We start from the raw sequence: 20,117 nt of genomic DNA on the forward strand, positions 1-20,117 counted from the left end.
AGTCTACTACTCCACGAAACTTAGTGCATTCCTGATACAAGTAGCATTAAGGAAGCCGTGAAAAAATCAACAAGATTCCAGCTGCCGATGTTATTACTGCAATATGTTATATAAATAATATTGTTAAAATATTAAAACGAAAAATAAATCATTACATAACCTTACTGTTTGTTTTAAGTTCGCATTTATAGACTGGAGGAAAAAAAAAAGACAGACGTATATCACGGCCTGCTGGAGTATAGTAAACACAGAAAACATTCTACAGCAACAAAGTTGAAGAAAGATATTTTGGTGTTCCGAAGTTGGCGTCATTAAACAGAAACCAACATGGAGATTTCATTGCAAGTAATTAGAAATTCGTCTTTCAGGTATGTAATAAACGATCTTCGCACAAAATAATGTACGATACACGAGCGGTATGTTTGTTTTCATGTTCTCGGAAATTAAAAAAGCTCAACTACGTTTCGCTTTTTCAGTCTTTTCCTCGGCCATGAAAACGTCAACATACCGCTCTTGTAACGTATATTACTATTCTCCTGTGTAACTTTACCGGTTAACTACTTTAAAAGCTGAAGTGAAAGATAAATATTTTCAATGCAAAATATTGCTTACAGCTTCTCTATACACGTTTAAAAGAGAAGAATGAAATAGTATAGGTCTACCATTTGCATTTTTTGTTTGCGACATTAAAAACACTCTATATGACAATGACCTCCCACTCCCCTCTTCAAAACATGTCCAGTAAATGGGTTGTTCACTGGAACATATGACTACCGTTCATTCGACCACTGATTACAACGTTGTACGGTGATATAATTTAAGTGTTTAAAATTATACTTTTTCCTGGAAACCTATCCAAAACATAGGAAAGGAGAGTTGGCCACTTATTGCTCTTCAGTAAAGGGATCATCCACCAACATTAATGACAAGACTATACAGGTGAACCGTAAGAAATGTCATTAATTTCGAAGGACTATTCTTTGAGATATTTCAAACTAAATATTGAAATAAAATTTTGCTCGTTTTTTCTTCCTTTCCGAGATAAAAATGATTTTATATGAAACATTTCATAGCCTGTTTTGGGACACCCATTGATTTAATTTACAATATGTCAGTCAGTTTAGTTAGTTTAAGAGAGCAGTGTATTATGATAATAAATGATTGAAAGAATTTTATTGTCTCCTTTAAATGTGTAGAAATTTGATCCGAACAAATGTAACATTTTAAAATTCCTTTGCAGAACGAAAAGTTCTGATAGTATAGATCCATCGATTCATAGAGTCATTGAACCTAAGAGCCAACTGGCTAGTCTCTGATATTGAGACAACTCATCCTGCCTAAGGTTTTTCCGTGGTTTTTCCTAAGGCGCTAAGACAAATGTCGGGATGAGCCCTAAAAGAAATGGGCCACGGACCTGCACTCATATCCCCATGAATCTCCCTAATTAACTCTAAATTAATTAACAATTACATCTCTCTCCCCCTCTTCGTAATTGAGCCATCATATAGCCAAATGGCTGGTCTCGAAATTGAGACGATTCAACAAGGCTCATGACAACAATCACCTCCTACATAATAGCCAAATTGGCTAGTCTCTTATATGAGACAACTCATCCTGCCCAAGGTATTCCGTGGTTTTCCTAAGGCGTAAGGCAAATGTCGGGATGAGCCCTATAAGAAATGGGCCACGGACCTATATGCCCTTCCCCATATATATTCCCCTTTATATAAACGACGTATGCCCTAGTTCAGAACCTATAAATTGTCTATTAAATGTACGAGGTCACTCAATTAGTCGCAATTTGAAAGGACAGGGACCTCTCAAATTGCAGATTTAGATTTCACGGCGCTTCTTCCGACGGCCTTCACATGCCTTGTCATCGAACAACAGATGACAGCGTCTTGCCATCCTAACGGCAAACACCAGCCAGCTCTTCCTCTTCCCGTTCCGTGATCACTTGATCAAATCTCAGTCCCCCTCGCGTATGTGGTACCTAAGAGGTTACGTCCAATTTCGGCTTCCCCTTCAAAATTTTCTAGAGTTCCTTCAGTGGAGCAGCGTAACCCGGAGTGAGACTAGTGGCCAACAGGCTTGGAGCTCACATATTTAGTTTTGTACAGCCCCCAACCCCTTGCAAGGACGCGTTTTGCGTACCTTTTAAATTTGTCCTCCCAATTCTCTTTCGATTTTTCGATTTTTTTTTCGAAAAGTTACATTTGTTCGTATCAAATTTCTGCACATATAAAGGACAAAACTAAATTCTTTTCAATCGTTTATCATAATACACTGGTCTCTTAAATTGACTGAACATACTGAAATTAAATCAGTGGCCAAATTATATTAAACTTTTTGTGTGAAAATCTCGAGGAACAACATCTCGAAATTAATGACGTTACTTACGGTTCACTCTGTATATTCAGTATTGAAGAATTACAACTCTGATGTACAGGGTGTTAAAAAAATCCAATATTTTAGGAGGTGTTAGTATGCAAAACAAGAAAATGTCTAATAAACATGGGTCCTACAACACATTCTTTCTGAGATCTGAACACTTGTTCATAGGAGGTGCTCAATGTGACGTCTATTTATGACAATGCATTCCTCTGCCCTTCGGCGTAAGGAATCAAGCATTCTTTGAAATTTGTTTTAATACATTAATAAGAAGTCCTGATAACGATCCCCAGTTAATCTCTGTGGTAGCACGTTAATCTATCACCAAGAACGCCTGCCCATCCGTTGATTGAGAATCGGTACTGATGCCTTGTTTCTTCAACTGCATGGGGATTTTCATCAGTCTACACATGCCGATTATGAAAATTCACAACACCATCTCTGCTGAACTCCGCTCATATCCGCAACCAGATTTTTGTTTTCAGTATTCCTTGCTACGAATTTTTATTCCAAACCAAGGGTGTCGACAACGGTATGATTATCTGGTAGTCTGTTATATTGTAAGGCAGAGAAATGCATTGCCAATAATGGAAGTCACATTGAGCACCACTTATGAACAAGTGTTCAGCTCTCAGAAAATATGTATAGTAGGACCCATGTTTATTAGACATTATTTTCTTGTTTTGATGCATACTACCACCTCCTAAAATACAGGATACTTTTTTTTAACATCCTGTAGAATAGAACATAGGACCATAGTGTCCTTCACTTCCAGGACAGATCAGTTGTCTAACTGAAGGAAATCTTAATAATTTAATTGTGTTCGGATAAAGGATGTTGTCATTTATTGTGCAACTGGAGTTTTTTACAATTCATAATTTTTGCTTGATAATTTTCTTTAATTTTTAGAAGTTACAAATTCATATCATCAAAAGTTTCAAGTGAAGATCTGATTCCATGCACAGCTTTGTGTATTGCAATATGCTGAGTACTCTTGCAAAGTTTCATGTAATTCGGAGCGTATGGAAGTCGCTAGGAACTTTATTATTGATCAGAAACGTAGTTTTGAGAAAACGTAATTTTTAGTGAGTGTGGCATTTTAAAAATGGTCGCCAGAATGTTAAACAAATGTACAAGGTAATTATTAATGCAAAAAAATATGTTTTACCATTTTGGCCAAAATTTCAGTAAATTGGTCAATTATAGATAAATTACCAGGTATAAATGAAATCAGAACTCAACCAATTCTCTCGAATTACCTACTATACAACCGGACTATATTGCGTTCCATGTCTCACAGGCGAAGTAAACATTGCCGGCAGTGAGAGAGAGAAAGATAATTGCTACTCAACCAATGACAGAGGTCACTTTCCGAGCCGAGACTCGAAAGACAAATACAGCGAGCGAGAGCGGCAGTTAGTTTTGTTCATCACTAGTCTGAACTTCACAAATGATACCAAGAAGGCACCACTTGTGGGGCAACTAGACCAGGAGATAATGAGATAGGGTGGCCAGTTCGGTATGGCATAGTTGCGCCCCGCGGTCAATTGGAAGGCCTAGGCATGGCATAATTGCGCCCCGAAGAAATCAGGTAGCAGATGGGACATGGCATAGTTGCGCCCCGAAGAAATCAGGTAGCAGATGGGACATGGCATAGTTGCGCCCCGAAGAAATCAGGTAGCAGGATGGACATGGCATAGTTGCGCCCCGAAGAAATCAGGTAGCAGATGGGACATGGCATAGTTGCGCCCCGAAGAAATCAGGTAGCAGATGGGACATGGCATAGTTGCGCCCCGAAGAAATCAGGTAGCAGATGGGACATGGCATAGTTGCGCCCCGAAGAAATCAGGTAGCAGATGGGACATGGCATAGTTGCGCCCCGAAGAAATCAGGTAGCAGATGGGACATGGCATAGTTGCGCCCCGAAGAAATCAGGTAGCAGGATGGACATGGCATAGTTGCGCCCCGAAGAAATCAGGTAGCAGATGGGACATGGCATAGTTGCGCCCCGAAGAAATCAGGTAGCAGATAGGACATGGCATAGTAGCGCCCCGAAGAAATCAGGTAGCAGGATGGACGTGGCATAGTTGCGCCCCGAAGAAATCAGGTAGCAGATGGGACATGGCATAGTTGCGCCCCGAAGAAATCAGGTAGCAGATGGGACATGGCATAGTTGCGCCCCGAAGAAATCAGGTAGCAGGATGGACATGGCATAGTTGCGCCCCGAAGAAATCAGGTAGCAGATGGGACATGGCATAGTTGCGCCCCGAAGAAATCAGGTAGCAGATGGGACATGGCATAGTTGCGCCCCGAAGAAATCAGGTAGCAGGATGGACATGGCATAGTTGCGCCCCGATGAGCATAGTACACACGAAAGTGATTGTCATAAAATAAATAAATTACTTAAACATATTACAGTGATAGCTGCATTGAAATCAGGTAGGCCTAGCGTATGATCAATTTTGCTATTTAAAATAACACTTTTTTATTGATAACACAAATAAATGAACTGCATTTTTTGTTTCTACATCGATATCTTAACCCTACGGTACAGGGTTTCGAAAATTGAAACTTAGAACCATTATCAATTATTAACTCTTCACCCTTTTCACTAAACTTAACATTCATTTTAAATTAACCTCACTATACGCCACAGACGGTGAGAAAATCACTAATAAAATGTCAAGACTGCTAAGGCCCCATATTCCAACGGCTCACTCATTTGAATATGTCAGTTAATAAAGTACTGCCAACTTCATGGTGTTCATTTTAACGGTAGGCTATTGATAATCACTGCATAAACAGTAGAAAAACAGTTAATAAAGTACTGCCAACTTCATTGTGTTCATTTTAACGGTAGGCTATCGATAATCACTGCATAAACAGTAGAAAAACAGTTAATAAAATACTGCCAACTTCATGGTGTTCATTTTAACGGTATCGATAATGAATATAAATCGAATAAGAAATCAATAAAGTTGGTTGATTTTGAGGCTCGAGTTTCCGTAGTGTCTTTTTCTCTACCTATTTCATCGGGGCGCAACTATGTCATGACCTTTTCTCTACCTGAAGGGAACGGGGCGCAACTATGCCATGACCTTATCTCTACCTGAAGGGAACGGGGCGCAACTATGCCATGCCTTTTTCTCTACCTGATGGGAGCGGGGCGCAACTATACCCACAAAACAGGAACCTTTTTTTATATGCTTCATCTTATCTGACAGTGTGGCGCAACTATGCCCTGCCCGGCCAGTTTCTTTCCCCCTCCATTACATGCATCGCCGATTAGCTACATATTCCACTTCAGACGCATACAAGCAATTGTTCTTTCTCCGATACATATCGTCAAGTGAGATATACTGCCTGATAATAGATGTACATATCAGAGGATAGAAATACAGGGACATCATTTTATTTTTACTAACATTTTTAATATTAACTTGCCTATACCTGTGGATCAACGCCGTTTGCTACCCCGTTCCACGATTGGAGTTCCACGATACTGACGTAATATACAAACAAATCACTTGACTAAGTATAGGAGGGAAGAAAAGTAGTTCAACCATTTACGTAAACTAGGAAATATTACGCTTTTGAGTTTGATCATTTTCATTAGGTTTTTGTTTAATCAAAATACAGTACAGTATTAACAATAAGTGTTTTTACTCACGAACTGAGGTGTCCGTGTGGACGTATTCATTATGCAGTGTATATTATACTGGCTACAGCACATTACCATGCAATATAGAGAATGAAGTTAAATTGAAAAATAATCATAATATGCATATTTAAACACTTTTTTAAAATGGTAGCCGTTCATTTCGATACAGGCTTCAGTTCTAATGTGCATATTATCGCACTATAGACTATTATACCTAATCCCAATTACCAGTTTCGTTCTTCGTACTAGTAACTTATGTTGAAATAATTCCGTACCTACTCTATAAAAGAGTATCTTACGTACTGTAAACTCAATCTTCACTTCTGCCTTATCCGAGAAGATACAATTACTCAGACATACTATCTACTGTCCGTCCATGTTATGTCGTAGGGTCTTAGAAAGGGAGGAAATCACGTGAGAGTTAATTACTTAACAAGGCCCTTTTATTTAAGTTATTTTAAACAGTTGTATAAGCCTAATATTACGTAGACGTCCAATTCCTAACAGAAATTAATGTTCTGAGAAAGGAGCTAAGACAGCCCAGCCACTAGCTGGCGAATAAAATCTGGTGGGGGAAACCGGGATACGACGTAGGCAAATGGACGAGAGTACCTGTGCGAAAATTATTCAATATTGAAAGCTCTTTCGTCACTGGAAAACGCGAACATATTTCTGGAACGTACTGTTTAAAATGACCTTAAGGCTACTATGAGACTGTATATGCAATCTTGGATCTATGTGGAGGACGGTTGAACTTCATTAGTAGAAGGGGTGGGAGTGAAGTACATTCAAAAACTCAGGTACAATAAAAATTGAAGTAAAAATAAAATGATGTCCCTGTAGAATTACTGTAGCTTAAAATAAACGTTGACAAAGAATTAAATTTCATGCTAGATAGAAACTTAAGGTTTCCGTTCCAAAAATAAATTCTTGTCTTTATAAATTAATATTCTCCGTTAAGAAACAACACTCGAGCTTTCTCAGCGAATTATATTTGTTTTTTTTTTTTCGTCCACAAAAGAAATAATAATTATAGTATCTCTCCAAGAATTGGCCACTGTTATGTTGTTTTCTTTTTTAGGAATTGCGTGTCAGCAACAGATATTCGGAAGTGGGAAGGCTTGGATATGAAATTGGTAGGTGAAAGGCCGCAGACGTCTACTGAGGTATATCAGAGAAATGTGTACTGCAATTAAGTCACTTTCATAAAACAACATTTTTATCAACTTTTATACCTACAGAATATTCCGTCACGAAATAGACCACTTTTGTCAGCGAGTTCGTTTCCTCACTGTACGTTAATAGGAATTCATACTACTCCATGGTTTCGATTAGGTTTCCTTCCCAAGATACGGATTGAAATGTCGAAGCACTACAGGTATTATTAGAACACGATAAATACCTTCTTTGATTCATGCTTCGTCCATTAGTTCTTTGTTTCTGTTATATACCGACAGAGAATGCAATACAACTGGCAGCGTTTGTAGCTCAAATGCTAGACCAGTGATGTCAAAGCAAGCTCATATTTCTAACCTTGACGTCGTGCGCGGGCATCAAACGCTAAGTGTGGAAAGAGGAATGGTTCTGTATATAAATAAGCAGCCTGTTGGATTAAGAAAACAGTGGTGCACAAACTTCAGACGGAACGTGAAATTTTATGTCGTTATTTTTATATGGCTTCTTTCTGTTTCATATTATCTATATTGTCTGTGAAACAAAAGTACTAACACTGATTTCTTAATATTGCAGTTGTGTTTTAAACGTTAATAACATAATAAAGAGTTAAGAAGAAATATTCACATAAATTCCATAGTAGTACAACTATACTGTACTAAATGGATGAAATACATGAATAATAAAGAAAGTGATATTCCAAAAAAAGATATTGAGTAGCCTATATGTTTTAACTGTAACTAATAGTACATAACAAAACTCTTATCGCATTATGCTTTTAAGGTGATATTGGCAAGAAACTTCCTATCATCAGTATATTAAATTATTTTCTCGAAATGTGCTGAAGCTATAGAGCTGACATTTTACAGCATATGGGCACGTATCTTTTGCTTATGATGTAACAGCAGTTGTTTTATTAATTAATTTTCTTATAAACAATTTCCATGGGAATATTTTTAAAATTTTCAATACACTATCTTCAGTAATACGTATTTACGGTATATTAGATTTACGAAAATATTCTGCAAGGCTACTAAATAAATAGGCCTATATCTGAAAATTTCACTTATCTATAAAAAAAGTGTTGAGAAAATATTTCTTTTGAATAAAAAATCAAACTTGTGAAAAATGAACATTAAAATTAAAACTTACATTCTTATAATGCACTTATACTTCTCAGAAAAATCTAAATATTAACATGGATACTGTTTTAATAAGTTCTCTTCCCTTTATCTATTGAATCAGTGCTGGCCATCCCAGAATATAGCTCGACCAAGCGGCATATACTACCTCTTTCTTATGTCTCTTTCCTTTCCGCTGTAAAGCGCTCAGGCTCTCCTGAGCTCTAAAGCGCGCGCTTGCTCCTATGGGCATCAATTGACATGACTGTGCTAGACGGTCTTCCATCCAGGCTAGGTCGTGATGGAATTTGTGGTGGAAGAAGCAGACATTACAGACAGTTTTTCCAGGAGACTCCCGTATCCCTCTATCATTACAACTGGCTGGGCGGAAAAGAAGGCCTACTGGCCTTAGCTATGCCAGATTAAATAAATAAATTATTAAATTATTATACTTTCCACTTTCCTCCTCCTTTCATCTATCATCCTCAATAGTAAAAATAGGCTGGGGTGAAGTCTTTGTAGTAGTACGGGTTTACGACGCTGATCTAGGAAGGCTTGGGGCTCCGGACCTCTGAGGTTGTTCAGGCTATTAATCCTCGAAACGGAACGTGGTTATCAGCGTATTCCGAATCTCACCGGTCCGGTGGCATCAATGACGTCACGTTGCAGCGAGATAAGGAACAAAACTGGTGGATGGCTGTCATGGTGACTGTATAAGTTGTTGTCTGTGCTACGCTAGCAAAATTTTGCGACATTTCCGTACTGCCATCTCGTTCAAAGAAAAAAGATCATAAACAACTTATTTCTTGAAGCGGTAGTAATAACTGGTCCGTTGACATGTTCGCTCATAAGCCATTAACATATTTTGTTTTTACGTTGTGCTCATTACAAACAATACAGCAGAACACACCGCCATGACACAACAGTGCACGATGTCATTTGTCTGCTAATTCCCGCCCTATACAAGAACCAATCAGATTCACTGATGGCGGCTGATGGTGACTGCCACCACCTCTGCAAGCTGATGGCACCGGTGTGACAACGGTGGAGCATCAATGACGTCATCGGTGGAATTCGGAACACCGTGATGCCATCGGATTGCTCACCAGTGAGATTCGGAATACGCTCTATATCAGGGGCGGAGCTGGATGGTCCACGTATCAGCGTCGGGTTCACGAATGCCACCCATGCCACCTGGCCTTGGACAGTCACCGCATAATGATTCACAAAGGGCCAAACCTTGCCTTAGTTTACTGACCCGTCCTGGTTCAGACCTCTTGAAGCAAAACCAAGGCCAAGCAATGTAAATGATAGCGTGAATATGACAGGTCTCGGTAGCAGAGTGAGGTCCACCGCTGTGGGGTAACGGTTAGTGTGTCTGACCGTCAAATGAGGGGACCGGATTTAAATCCTTGTTGGGACAAGTTACCTGGTTTAGGTATTTTCCGGTATTTTTCCTCAACCCATTAAGAGCAAACGCTGGTTCGATTTTTAACAGAAATGAGATGCCATTCCATAGCGATTGTTTATACTTACCTCTTAACGTTCATATGCTGTACTAACGCAGTGACCTTGCGCCATGTTGACCACATGGTCATGAATAGAGCATTCATTTTTAGCCACATAATACAACAGACAGCGAATGTTAAGTTAGCTGTACGGAGTATGGGTGACGTCACTTGACCTTGCGTACGTACGGATCACATACAAAATAGTTGCGGAGTTGTAAGACAGACCGTCCACGTAGAGCACGCAGCGAACGTAGCGTGTCAATTATCTTTAGTTGTACAAGATCAGTGCATTTACAATGCCGAAAGCGAAACGTTCTTTACAGAATCGTTTGAATAAAATTGTGGAGGACTTTGGAAATGAACATATAAAGTCACATGCCGACTCTATAATATGTGTTCTGTGTAAGACTTAAATAAGGGGAAGTAAAAGTCAGTACTTGAAATAACATTGTAATTCGAAGAAACATATTTGCCGCGTAAATTTGTTCACCAGGATAGGCAATGAACAATCGACCATCTCTACTGAAAATCAGGTTAAGGACTCGGAATTTTACAGAGATTTATGTGAAATGATGGCTAAATGTAATGTATCATTTCACAAGCTCGAAAATAGTTATTTTAAGGACTTTCTGGAAAAATATACACAACGAATCGTTCGCTAAATGTTGCAGGTGTTGATAGTTTCAGGGTTCTCGAAAACAATTACACGTTTAGAAGCTCGCGATCTGAAAATGTCAGACGCCCTTAATTTAATAGAAGAACTTGAAAGAAACGTGAATGTTCTAGATGTACAAAGTAATACTGTTGGCGAAAAAGTTAAGAATAAACTTATAGGCGTCCTACACAAAATCCCTGGTTATTCGGCATTGTGGCAAAAAACTGGCACAAGGTGGAGTAAAAGACAGTAACGTTCCTTATTTCCTGTTTGCTCCAGTAACGTCTTGTGATGGTGAGAGAAGTTTCTCTACATACAAACTGTTGTTGAGTGATCGCAGTAGAAGATTTAATTTCGATACATTACGCATACACTTATAAATTGCAACAGTTGAAGTACATTTGTTTCGCTCAAGAATGCTTAACAGAAGTGACTCACCTTTATATTAATGCGAGTGTACGTGTCCAGTGTGTCCCAGCGGGTACTCCACCCCTTCGATCTGATGTCAACAAACAACGACCTAAACTCCATGTGCACACAACTAGAAGATAAGGGGCTAAAATGAATGCTCTAGTCATGAACAATAGGTCTCGCTACTTGTGGATATATAAAGTTGGTTCAAATTGCTCACATGAGTGAACATAGAATGTGCTAAATCTCCAATTCTTTAAATTGGTGATATTGATGATAATAATGTTATTAAACTTTTAATAGCAACCGTATCATTCTCCTTCGGTTTGGCAACATACTATAGGCCTGAGACTGAGCGGGAAATAAAACCAGAATGATGTGATAGTCCTATTATCTCTTATGAAAGAATAATATTGCATACTCCTTGAGTGAAATATAGTTTATATTAGACCTGCAGAACTGTAGCTCCTCAGAGCGACTGCCTTTTTACCCCCTTCTACCCCACCCACTTTTTCTACCGGTGTGGTCCTGGCGTTCTAGTTACGCTCAGCTGTAGCAACATTCATCCTAGCGGCGGCAGGTACACAATACGCGTACTGCAGTTAGGCGACAACTGAAACATGGCAAAATCTAAACCCGTCAAGAAATACTACAGGGACATCAGTTTATTTTTACCAACATTTTTAACATTAACCTGGCTACACTCGGAAACACTGTTACCCCGTTCCATTATAGAAGTTTGGTGTTACTAGTGCAATATGTAAACAAATCATTTTACTAGCTATAGGAGGACAGAAAAGTAATGTATCCATTTATGTTACAGGGAAATGCGATATTAGGATTTTCAGTTTGATCATTACTTTTACGGTATTTTATCAAAATACAGTAGAGTAGTAACATTTTTTTTTCACAAACTCAACTCCTCAGGCGGTTTTATTCATTATATAATGGCTACTTTATTCAGCATATTACCGTACTTTCGGTAACACTAATCTTCACTTCTGCTCAGTCCACACAGAAAAGTTATTCAGTCATGCTACACACCGTACCTGTGCGAAATAAGCAGGGGGGTATTTACGGAGATCGCGAAAATCACGACATAGGCTTAATAGGCTAGATATACAATAGATTTTTACTAATCTTTACGAATTAAGTGATTCTGATTAATAATATGCGGATAAAACAATCGCGACAAATCGCGAAATAGAGTTCTAATAGCGAAATATGAACACATTCGTGAATTATTATTATTGTGTCGTTCTATAGCGAATTTCATATTCTGAGTTCTTTTTTCGGACATTTTTTCATTTGAATTCGTTGCACATTCAAGTAGGCTACATTGCATGGTATTGCAGGTGTTCTAATTACATTAGTGAACTCAAAAGACGGAGAATTCAACATTTCACTATTAATTTGAAATTATTATTTGAGGGCTGCAAGTTTTTTTTTTCCGTTTTTAATGAATGTGTGTTAAATACAGTCTCAATCCAACAAATATTGTCTATTGGCCATACCGCACCTTTACCAGAATCCAATGAATCTTTAATGTTAATTATTTGGAAAGTAATATTAATACTGAGTAATACTCCAATTTCAAAATAGTTGTATTTTCCAAAATTTCCATTAATACCCGCCAAGAGTACAAATCAATCTCCAACAATCTCCGCCGACACCAATATTAAAAAACACAAATGGTAAAATTAATCTCCATAAATACCTGCCCCTGGAAATAAGCTTCAATAATATAGGCCCTACCTTCTATAGGAAACGCAACCATATTTCTGAAACACACTATACTCTGTACTATTTACTTCACTGCTAGCAGACTTCGTTTGCTACAGCGGCCGTAAGTTTGTGTGGCTGACGGGAGCAAGAACATTAGTGAAAGGGGTGGGAGTCAAGTACTGGACATTCAGAAACGCAGGTACAATAAAAATGCTAGTAAAATTAAAGTGATGTCCCTGTACTTCCAAAGGAAATGGGAATATTATTATTTTGTTGTTGAATACGAAAGAATTGTTTGTTTACTGTGTCCCATCCAATTTATTTCTACTCGTCATTTCAATATTAAACCACATTTAAACAAAGTCCATATTAAGAATTATGGAACAGACAAACTTTCGGGCAAGTTCATTATTACGAACTGTGTATTGGTTACTTACTTATGGCATATTTATTCTGCGTTTAATTTCTTCCCGAATACCGTTTATATTATTTGTTACTGTAACTCCAAGATATTTGAGTTTTTCCATCTTTTCAGAAGATAAATTTCCAATTTTTATATTTCCGTTTCGTACAATATTCTGGTCATGAGACATCATCATATACTTTATCTTTTCGGGATTTACTTTCAAATCTATCTCTTCTATATTGATTATTTATTTGTATACTGTTAAATTAAGGACATCACTCGTTGTGTTCATTTTGTATTGAAATGAATAGTGACATTTATATTAACTTTCAAGGGTCATTACTTAAATGCTACAAATTTATGTTTCCGCAGTGACGAAAGGAGAAAGTTTTGGAAAATCTAAAGCAGGCTAGGTGCAAAGAAATCTAAAAAATACTACCGACAGAGAATCTAGCATAATCGTAAACCTTGAAACGATAGAATGCATTATAAATACAATGACGTTATTACAATCTTTTTTTTTAAATTATAGTGCCACCACTGATAGACCTTCCCACATGCAAAAAAAATGTCAACAACTCTACGTAGAAGTCAATCGTTCCCAATAGAAGTGGAGTGAGGAAGACGTCATATTTCCCCTACTTACGAGTTCTGCAGGCCTGGTTTATATTTTTAATCATATAGTCATTTCGGTCGAATCAACTATACAGGGTGTATCTAAATTGGTGTCAAATATTTCGGGGACATGTTCCTAACACCAAAACATTACAAAAAGCTCATATGAACATTGATCTCAAAATAATTTATTTCAGAGTTACAAGACAAAATTTAATGTTACAAAAATTGCTCGGAGTGGCTTCCTCCTGCTTCGATGTGTCCCCTAAACCTGCGTTACATGCTCTGGCGTACTTTGTTGAAAATTCCTGAAGTGTTTCGTATTTCGTGAAATCCAGTTTGGATACGCTCTCAGAATATCAACATTAAGTACAGGAGTCGCATAAACCAGGGACTTCAGTGTCCCCAGACGAAGAAATCCATTGGATTCAAATCAGGCGATCGAGCAGGCCATGCAATGATTCCCCTTCGACCAATACATATTTGTGGAAATCGATCATTAAAAAATTACGAACTATCAGAATGAAATGAGCTGGAGCAGCATCGTGTTAAAACACATTCGTTATATGACGTCCAGAAGCACATCATCAATTAAATGATGCAAATCATTTCGTTCTGTTCACTCACAGAATACATTTTCTTCTGATTTCTTTCCTCTACAAAATACAAACAAACAAAAAAACCTTCAAACAATCAGCGGTCAATGAACGGAAAAATCCTTTAATAACTCCCTAACGAATGGTTTTCAGACCCATGTTCTTATTGACTTTTTTAATTGTTTTGATGTTGGGAACACGTCCCCGAAATATTTGACACCAATTTAGACACACTCTGTATATTCTAATACTGGAAACGCGCCTAAAAAGCGGAAATAAATTACATTTCATATCTCTTTTCATTCATTCACTCATTCATAGTTTTCTGCCCAACCCAGCATTCTCCAATCTTTCCTATTTCTGCCTTCCTCTTAGTCTCCACATATGATCCATATATCTTAATGTCTATCATCTGATACCTTCTTCTGTTCCGACCTCTCCTCCCATTCACCATTCCTTTCAGTGCATCCTTCAATAGGCATATGAGTTCAAAGTTCTGAGACACGTAATTTTTGTAGCTGTTTTTCCTTCAGTTACTGCCACATCAGAATTCGGTGAGTCAATCCTCTCTCTGGTACTGTTATTTCCTTAACAGTCGCCCAAGATACGCTACGTTGGATTTTTATTAATTATAATTTTCAGGCGCTCCTTTAGTCTGCAATGGCGTAAAATATCATAGGGGAGATCCCGCTTCCGGTTTCGGCCTAGAGTATCTCAGTTTCAATGAATGTAAGCTGTGCGATACAATAATGTCTAACGATAAATGTGTTATACAAGTGAGATGTTAGAAATTTAATGTAATGTTTCAATTCAGATATTGATAAGAATAGGCTATATCTTAATTTTATCTATAATTTATTAGTTTTTCTGTATCATTTACAAAAAGGGGGAGGGACTTCCGAAGTCCTTACGCATTACGGTCAGCCTTGACGAAGAAAGATTGCAATGTGTGAAACTCCAGATTGTAGACCAGAAGTCTAACAGATCCATACCTATCACCAGACTTACCGACATTGTTTCTCGTTTGTGGGAGTTCATGTGATTGATCGTCTATATCTGACATCATCTAAGCTCGTACGATACCTTAATGGCATATTTTTTGCAAGCATATTAAGTTAAATGATATCACAGTCTACTATATACAGTCACGAAGCTTGAGATGATTTTTTGCATTTCTCGCGATAGTTGCTAGCCGCTTGGAGAGCTGTGAGTACTAGGAACAATAGACTGTGCCATTGTCATCGTGATCTAATAGAGGCCGTAAGACAGACCATGTGACTCGCTTAACCCGATCACGAAGGGCGGCGTTTCAACCATATAAATTAGTTGGAATGCATAAAGAGTAACATATTTTTCTCTAAAATGTAATGTAATTTCATTAATAAAATTTAAAACAATGATTATGAAACACTTCAGATATAATTCACTTGCAAGTTAAGGTGTAATATTATTTATGGTGTGAAAATTACGTTGTTCGTATGTGTTATACGTGCCTTTATTTCGATTAAATATTGCAAAATTCTTGCACATTCATTTATGCACGAATCAATCATTTTCAATTGCACTGCACGGATATTTAGATATGTTGAAATTATAGGTTATGTTTACTGTATCAGTTGCCCCTTTCTGTCTAAATTTAGTGATCTCCAATGCCTTGCCATTCATATGAAAATTATAAGTTATGTTTACTATATTTAACTTATATTCCTAAATTCGCAATTATAATTAAGCATAATGCCATGTATGATACCCCGGACATTCAATTTGTCTGTATTTTAATACTACAATTATGTACTAAATTATTGTATTTATATACTACTTAAGAGACGAAGTAACACAATTGTACGTACACTAATTTCATAGGAGTGGTATGGTAAAGGTTTTGTCTAAAATTAAGGAAGGTAGATGTGATAAATTGAAATCACAATATAAATTCTTTTTTATTAAACCTCAAAATAGCTTAAATTCTAAACTCACACAGATTATGTTGACGCGGACAGATTGTGTTAACATGTAAAATTTTCTTCACATTAAAATAACACAGTTTTGTAATTATTTCTGCAACATGTTATGCAACAAGAAGTAAACGGAACTTATGGAAACATTACATTAAATAAAGCTTAGCAATGATAAGCAATAAAGTTATAATATAATATTTCACTGAGCTCCATACACTGATATAGAAAACCCGAACAAACATTACGGCGGTCTAGATCGACTGTGCCGTATTTCACATTTTTGTGAAAAGCTATGCAAACTGTGAAATGTTCGTTATCGGTTGTAATAACTGTAAATGGTTAAATACAATAATTTCAATAATAATATGGGACAAGGAGACGTTTGCAGTACTATAAATTGTAAGAAAAATAGGTTAGAGTTATCCTTATTCCGAAAGATCCAGGAAGGTGAGTTTAAAGAATTTAATATATACTAGTGGCATGTGCAGCAAATGCTGCAAACTATGTTCATTAGACGTTCAAATAACTTTTTTTTCAGATTTACTTTCAGTGAAGAATACCAGACAATTTGAAAGTGATTTGCTTCCATAATAATGAAATATACTCCCTCTGAATGTTTTTTTTATGGCGAATAATTTTTCTTGAACCTATCCACCTTCAGTTTTTGAGTTTCAACGCGAAAACGCAAGTAACAATGTCAGAACGATCAGTGGGCTTTTTATGGGGGAGTAAAGCAATAGGTATTTCAGGTCATTGTGGATTGTAGGTGAAAGTTAAAAAAATATCAGGTTTCCTATACTTTCGAACAATAGACATAGCATCTTGGTATAGCTGCTGCATTTAGAGCTTGAAATGTACAGGGTAAAATCATTTTATTCTGCTAAGAAATCTTGCTGAAATGAACGGGAGACTAGAACATTTTGTAGGCCTCTTATTTTATCACTAAATAATACATTTTGTTTTTTCCTTAGGAACTGTAATTTTTGCGCTCTCTCGACCCAATACTGAAGAGAATGACGCATATAAATATATACACCATAACGTCATTAAATATATGAAAAAGGCCCAAGCCCACTTGATTGATAGCTATAAAAATATTTGATTTTTAATAGCAATATTATTAACTTACGTAAGTTTTGTAGTTACATACACTATATAGCCGCCACTCAGTAAATTATAAAATGATCTAATTTAAGATATTCTCTGCATCTACTTACATAACCCCACTTTCATATCATGAACATAGCACTGATATGAATGATTAATGAAAAATAGTCACATCATGGCATTAACTATAATAATATTTCATTTCTAATGATAATAATGGCATCAAACCACCTCAAATATTGTAGATTTTAACATCCAATATACAGTTGTACTCAGAAAATTACACACCGCAGAATCAGACCTTTAAATTATTTTTAGTAAGAGTTGAAATTTTTAATAGGGAATTAAATTTGAGATCTAAATATGTCAGCAATTCTGTAGGGCATGGCCTTCGTGTAATAGCCTGTTGTTTATTGTAGTGTGTGTTTTGTTTTATCCTGTAATGCAATTCGTTCTCAAAACTGACGATAGATGGATTTTGGAAAATAGGAAAATTATGTAGGAAAACTAACGCTTCACTGAAAACTACTAGTTTTCTGAAAAACTTCGAGTTTCAATCTTCAAAATGAGGGGTCATTTATTAAAGTCCGTTCAGCCGTTTCCCCGTAATTTCCATTACCAGTTCAAATTATATATATAGATTTTATGAAAATAATATATAAACCTTATGTATTTCATATTTCAATAGTGGAAGGAAGGAGTTAAATTTTTCAAAAGAACACTATATCGAAAGTACAATACATTTTATCGTCTGCTAGGGAAAGAGTCTGTGATGAGGCGATAGTAGCGATCCTGGTGGTGAGCAACTATCTATGTTTGCATAATTTCGAGGGAAAATTTGTTCCGGGGCCGGGCATCGAACCCGGGACCTTTGGTTTAACGTACCAACGCTCTACCAACTGAGCTACCCGGGAACTCTACCCGACACCGATCCAATATTTCCCTCTATATCCACAGACCTCAAAGTGGGCTGACAAACGTCAAGCAACCAACTTCGAGTGCACACTAACTCTGTGTGACTTAAATTGTGGTTTTCTGTTAACGAACAGTGACGTGTATTATGCAAATCAAGATTTCAGGTTATAATTCCCTGTAAAGTTGATTTGAATAATTTCGAGGGAAAATTTGTTCCGGGGCCGGGCATCGAACCCGGGACGTTTGGTTTAACGTACCAACGCTCTACCAACTGAGCTACCTGGGAACTCTATGTTTGCATATTTAGTAAGTATTGACCTTCGTGACTGTATATATTAGACTGTCTTAAACCCTGTAATGCATGATAATTTATAGTAGGTTATACTACTTTTAATGCCAAACAGCGTCAGTACAATTAGAAATACCTATAAATATTTATGATATTCTGTTCGTACATACCCACTGACATGATGACACTAGAATCTTCAGTACCTTCCCACCAAGAAATAAGCTCCTACCGATTCATCCAGTATATTTAAACTGTGCCCCGCTTGAACTATATCGTAAACTCTTTTCATTTAAGGAAGTTGTGTTTGAACCTCCCACTGTAAGGTCTGATTGACTTGACGTAGGCACGACGCCCACCAATCACAGTCTCCTTTCTCCAGCAATGTGTGGTTGGATGGGAACATGAGTCGCGCGCAATTTTGTAAGACAAGTATTGCTGACCTCTCTTACATGACGATTAAGGTAGTACTGGTATTGTCTATTAGCCCATTTGTTGCGATATATAATTTAGCGATGCTCAATTGCAATGCTAGTAATATACAATATGTGAACTCTTGAGTTCCTGAAACTAATGTTGTTCTTAATGTTATGTGGCTTCTTCTCATGAATGCATATACAAATGACCGCAATTTGTGTCTATACATTTTTAACCTATATTTTTACATGATTACGTAAGTTTGCAAAATCGAAATAATTCTTCTCATTGCTTTTTAAAAGAATGCATTGTTTAAGGAAAGTTTCAGCTAACATAAAATACTCACACAAACAAAACATGTAAAGATATAATTTATTCTGAGAGTGTTAACCTCGGCGTACAAATTTATATATAAATATTTAAAGAAAATACTCTGCCCTCATTGAGGGTGACCATAAAGATCCAGAATAAAAACACTACAGAATGATTTAGAAAGACAGGAATTGTTTAGTAAAAAATTCAGAGAAATGCAAACCGAACAGAATCATCAATGGCCAAAATATAAATGGTAATGTAATATTTGGATTGAATCTTTAAGAATATCCAACAAAATTTTTTGAATTTCAAAAAATCGGAGTCCGAGTGCTTTTAAAATATCACATGTGAATTTGGGATGTGTGCCACGTGCACCAAACAAAAGACCAGGAACTCCAGTGACTAGTGGGAATGTTATATTTCTCACTTAGGTAAGGGATGCAGGACTCATAAATGGATTTCTTCTCCTCATCAACGTGTTGTGCCTGCAGGACATCCCTCTCAAACCGGATTGTACGATCAAGAACTATTCTCTTAGATTGAGTCCTGTGGATAGCCACAATATCTGCTCTTCTGTTCGAATCTAAGGATGAAACGCAGTGGATCTCCTCGTAAACTTCCCATCCACGACGCTTGAGGACATCAGAAATACCGATCCTTGCCTTATGGTGTCGATTGTTGCGCAACAGCTCCGTTTTTCGATAGAATCCCAACACGTGACTAAGAGTTTCCTTCTCGTTGCAGCCGCGTTGGCGACAACGGGTTGTGTTGAAACGTCTGCCGGCTACAGAATTATATTATCGCCATAGTTACAGCTCTGAACGTTTCATATAGTCTTACAGAGAGAACCGTAA

The 20,117-nt window shown here is 37.2% G+C and overlaps 1 protein-coding gene across 1 annotated transcript in view; it reads right to left on the minus strand.

The window, feature by feature from the left end:
- The window catches only part of LOC138710387 (uncharacterized), a 96,147-nt gene extending 77,286 nt beyond the window's left edge, over positions 1-18,861 (minus strand). Inside the window, exon 1 of the mRNA XM_069841269.1 lies at positions 18,705-18,861. Within this exon, the coding sequence (XP_069697370.1) occupies positions 18,705-18,714 (10 nt within the window). The 5' untranslated portion in view covers positions 18,715-18,861. The remainder of the gene's footprint in view (positions 1-18,704) is intronic.
- Between the last annotated feature and the right edge of the window lie 1,256 nt (positions 18,862-20,117).

Source organism: Periplaneta americana, chromosome 12, assembly GCF_040183065.1.
Source record: "Periplaneta americana isolate PAMFEO1 chromosome 12, P.americana_PAMFEO1_priV1, whole genome shotgun sequence".
NCBI classification, from domain to species: domain Eukaryota; kingdom Metazoa; phylum Arthropoda; class Insecta; order Blattodea; family Blattidae; genus Periplaneta; species Periplaneta americana.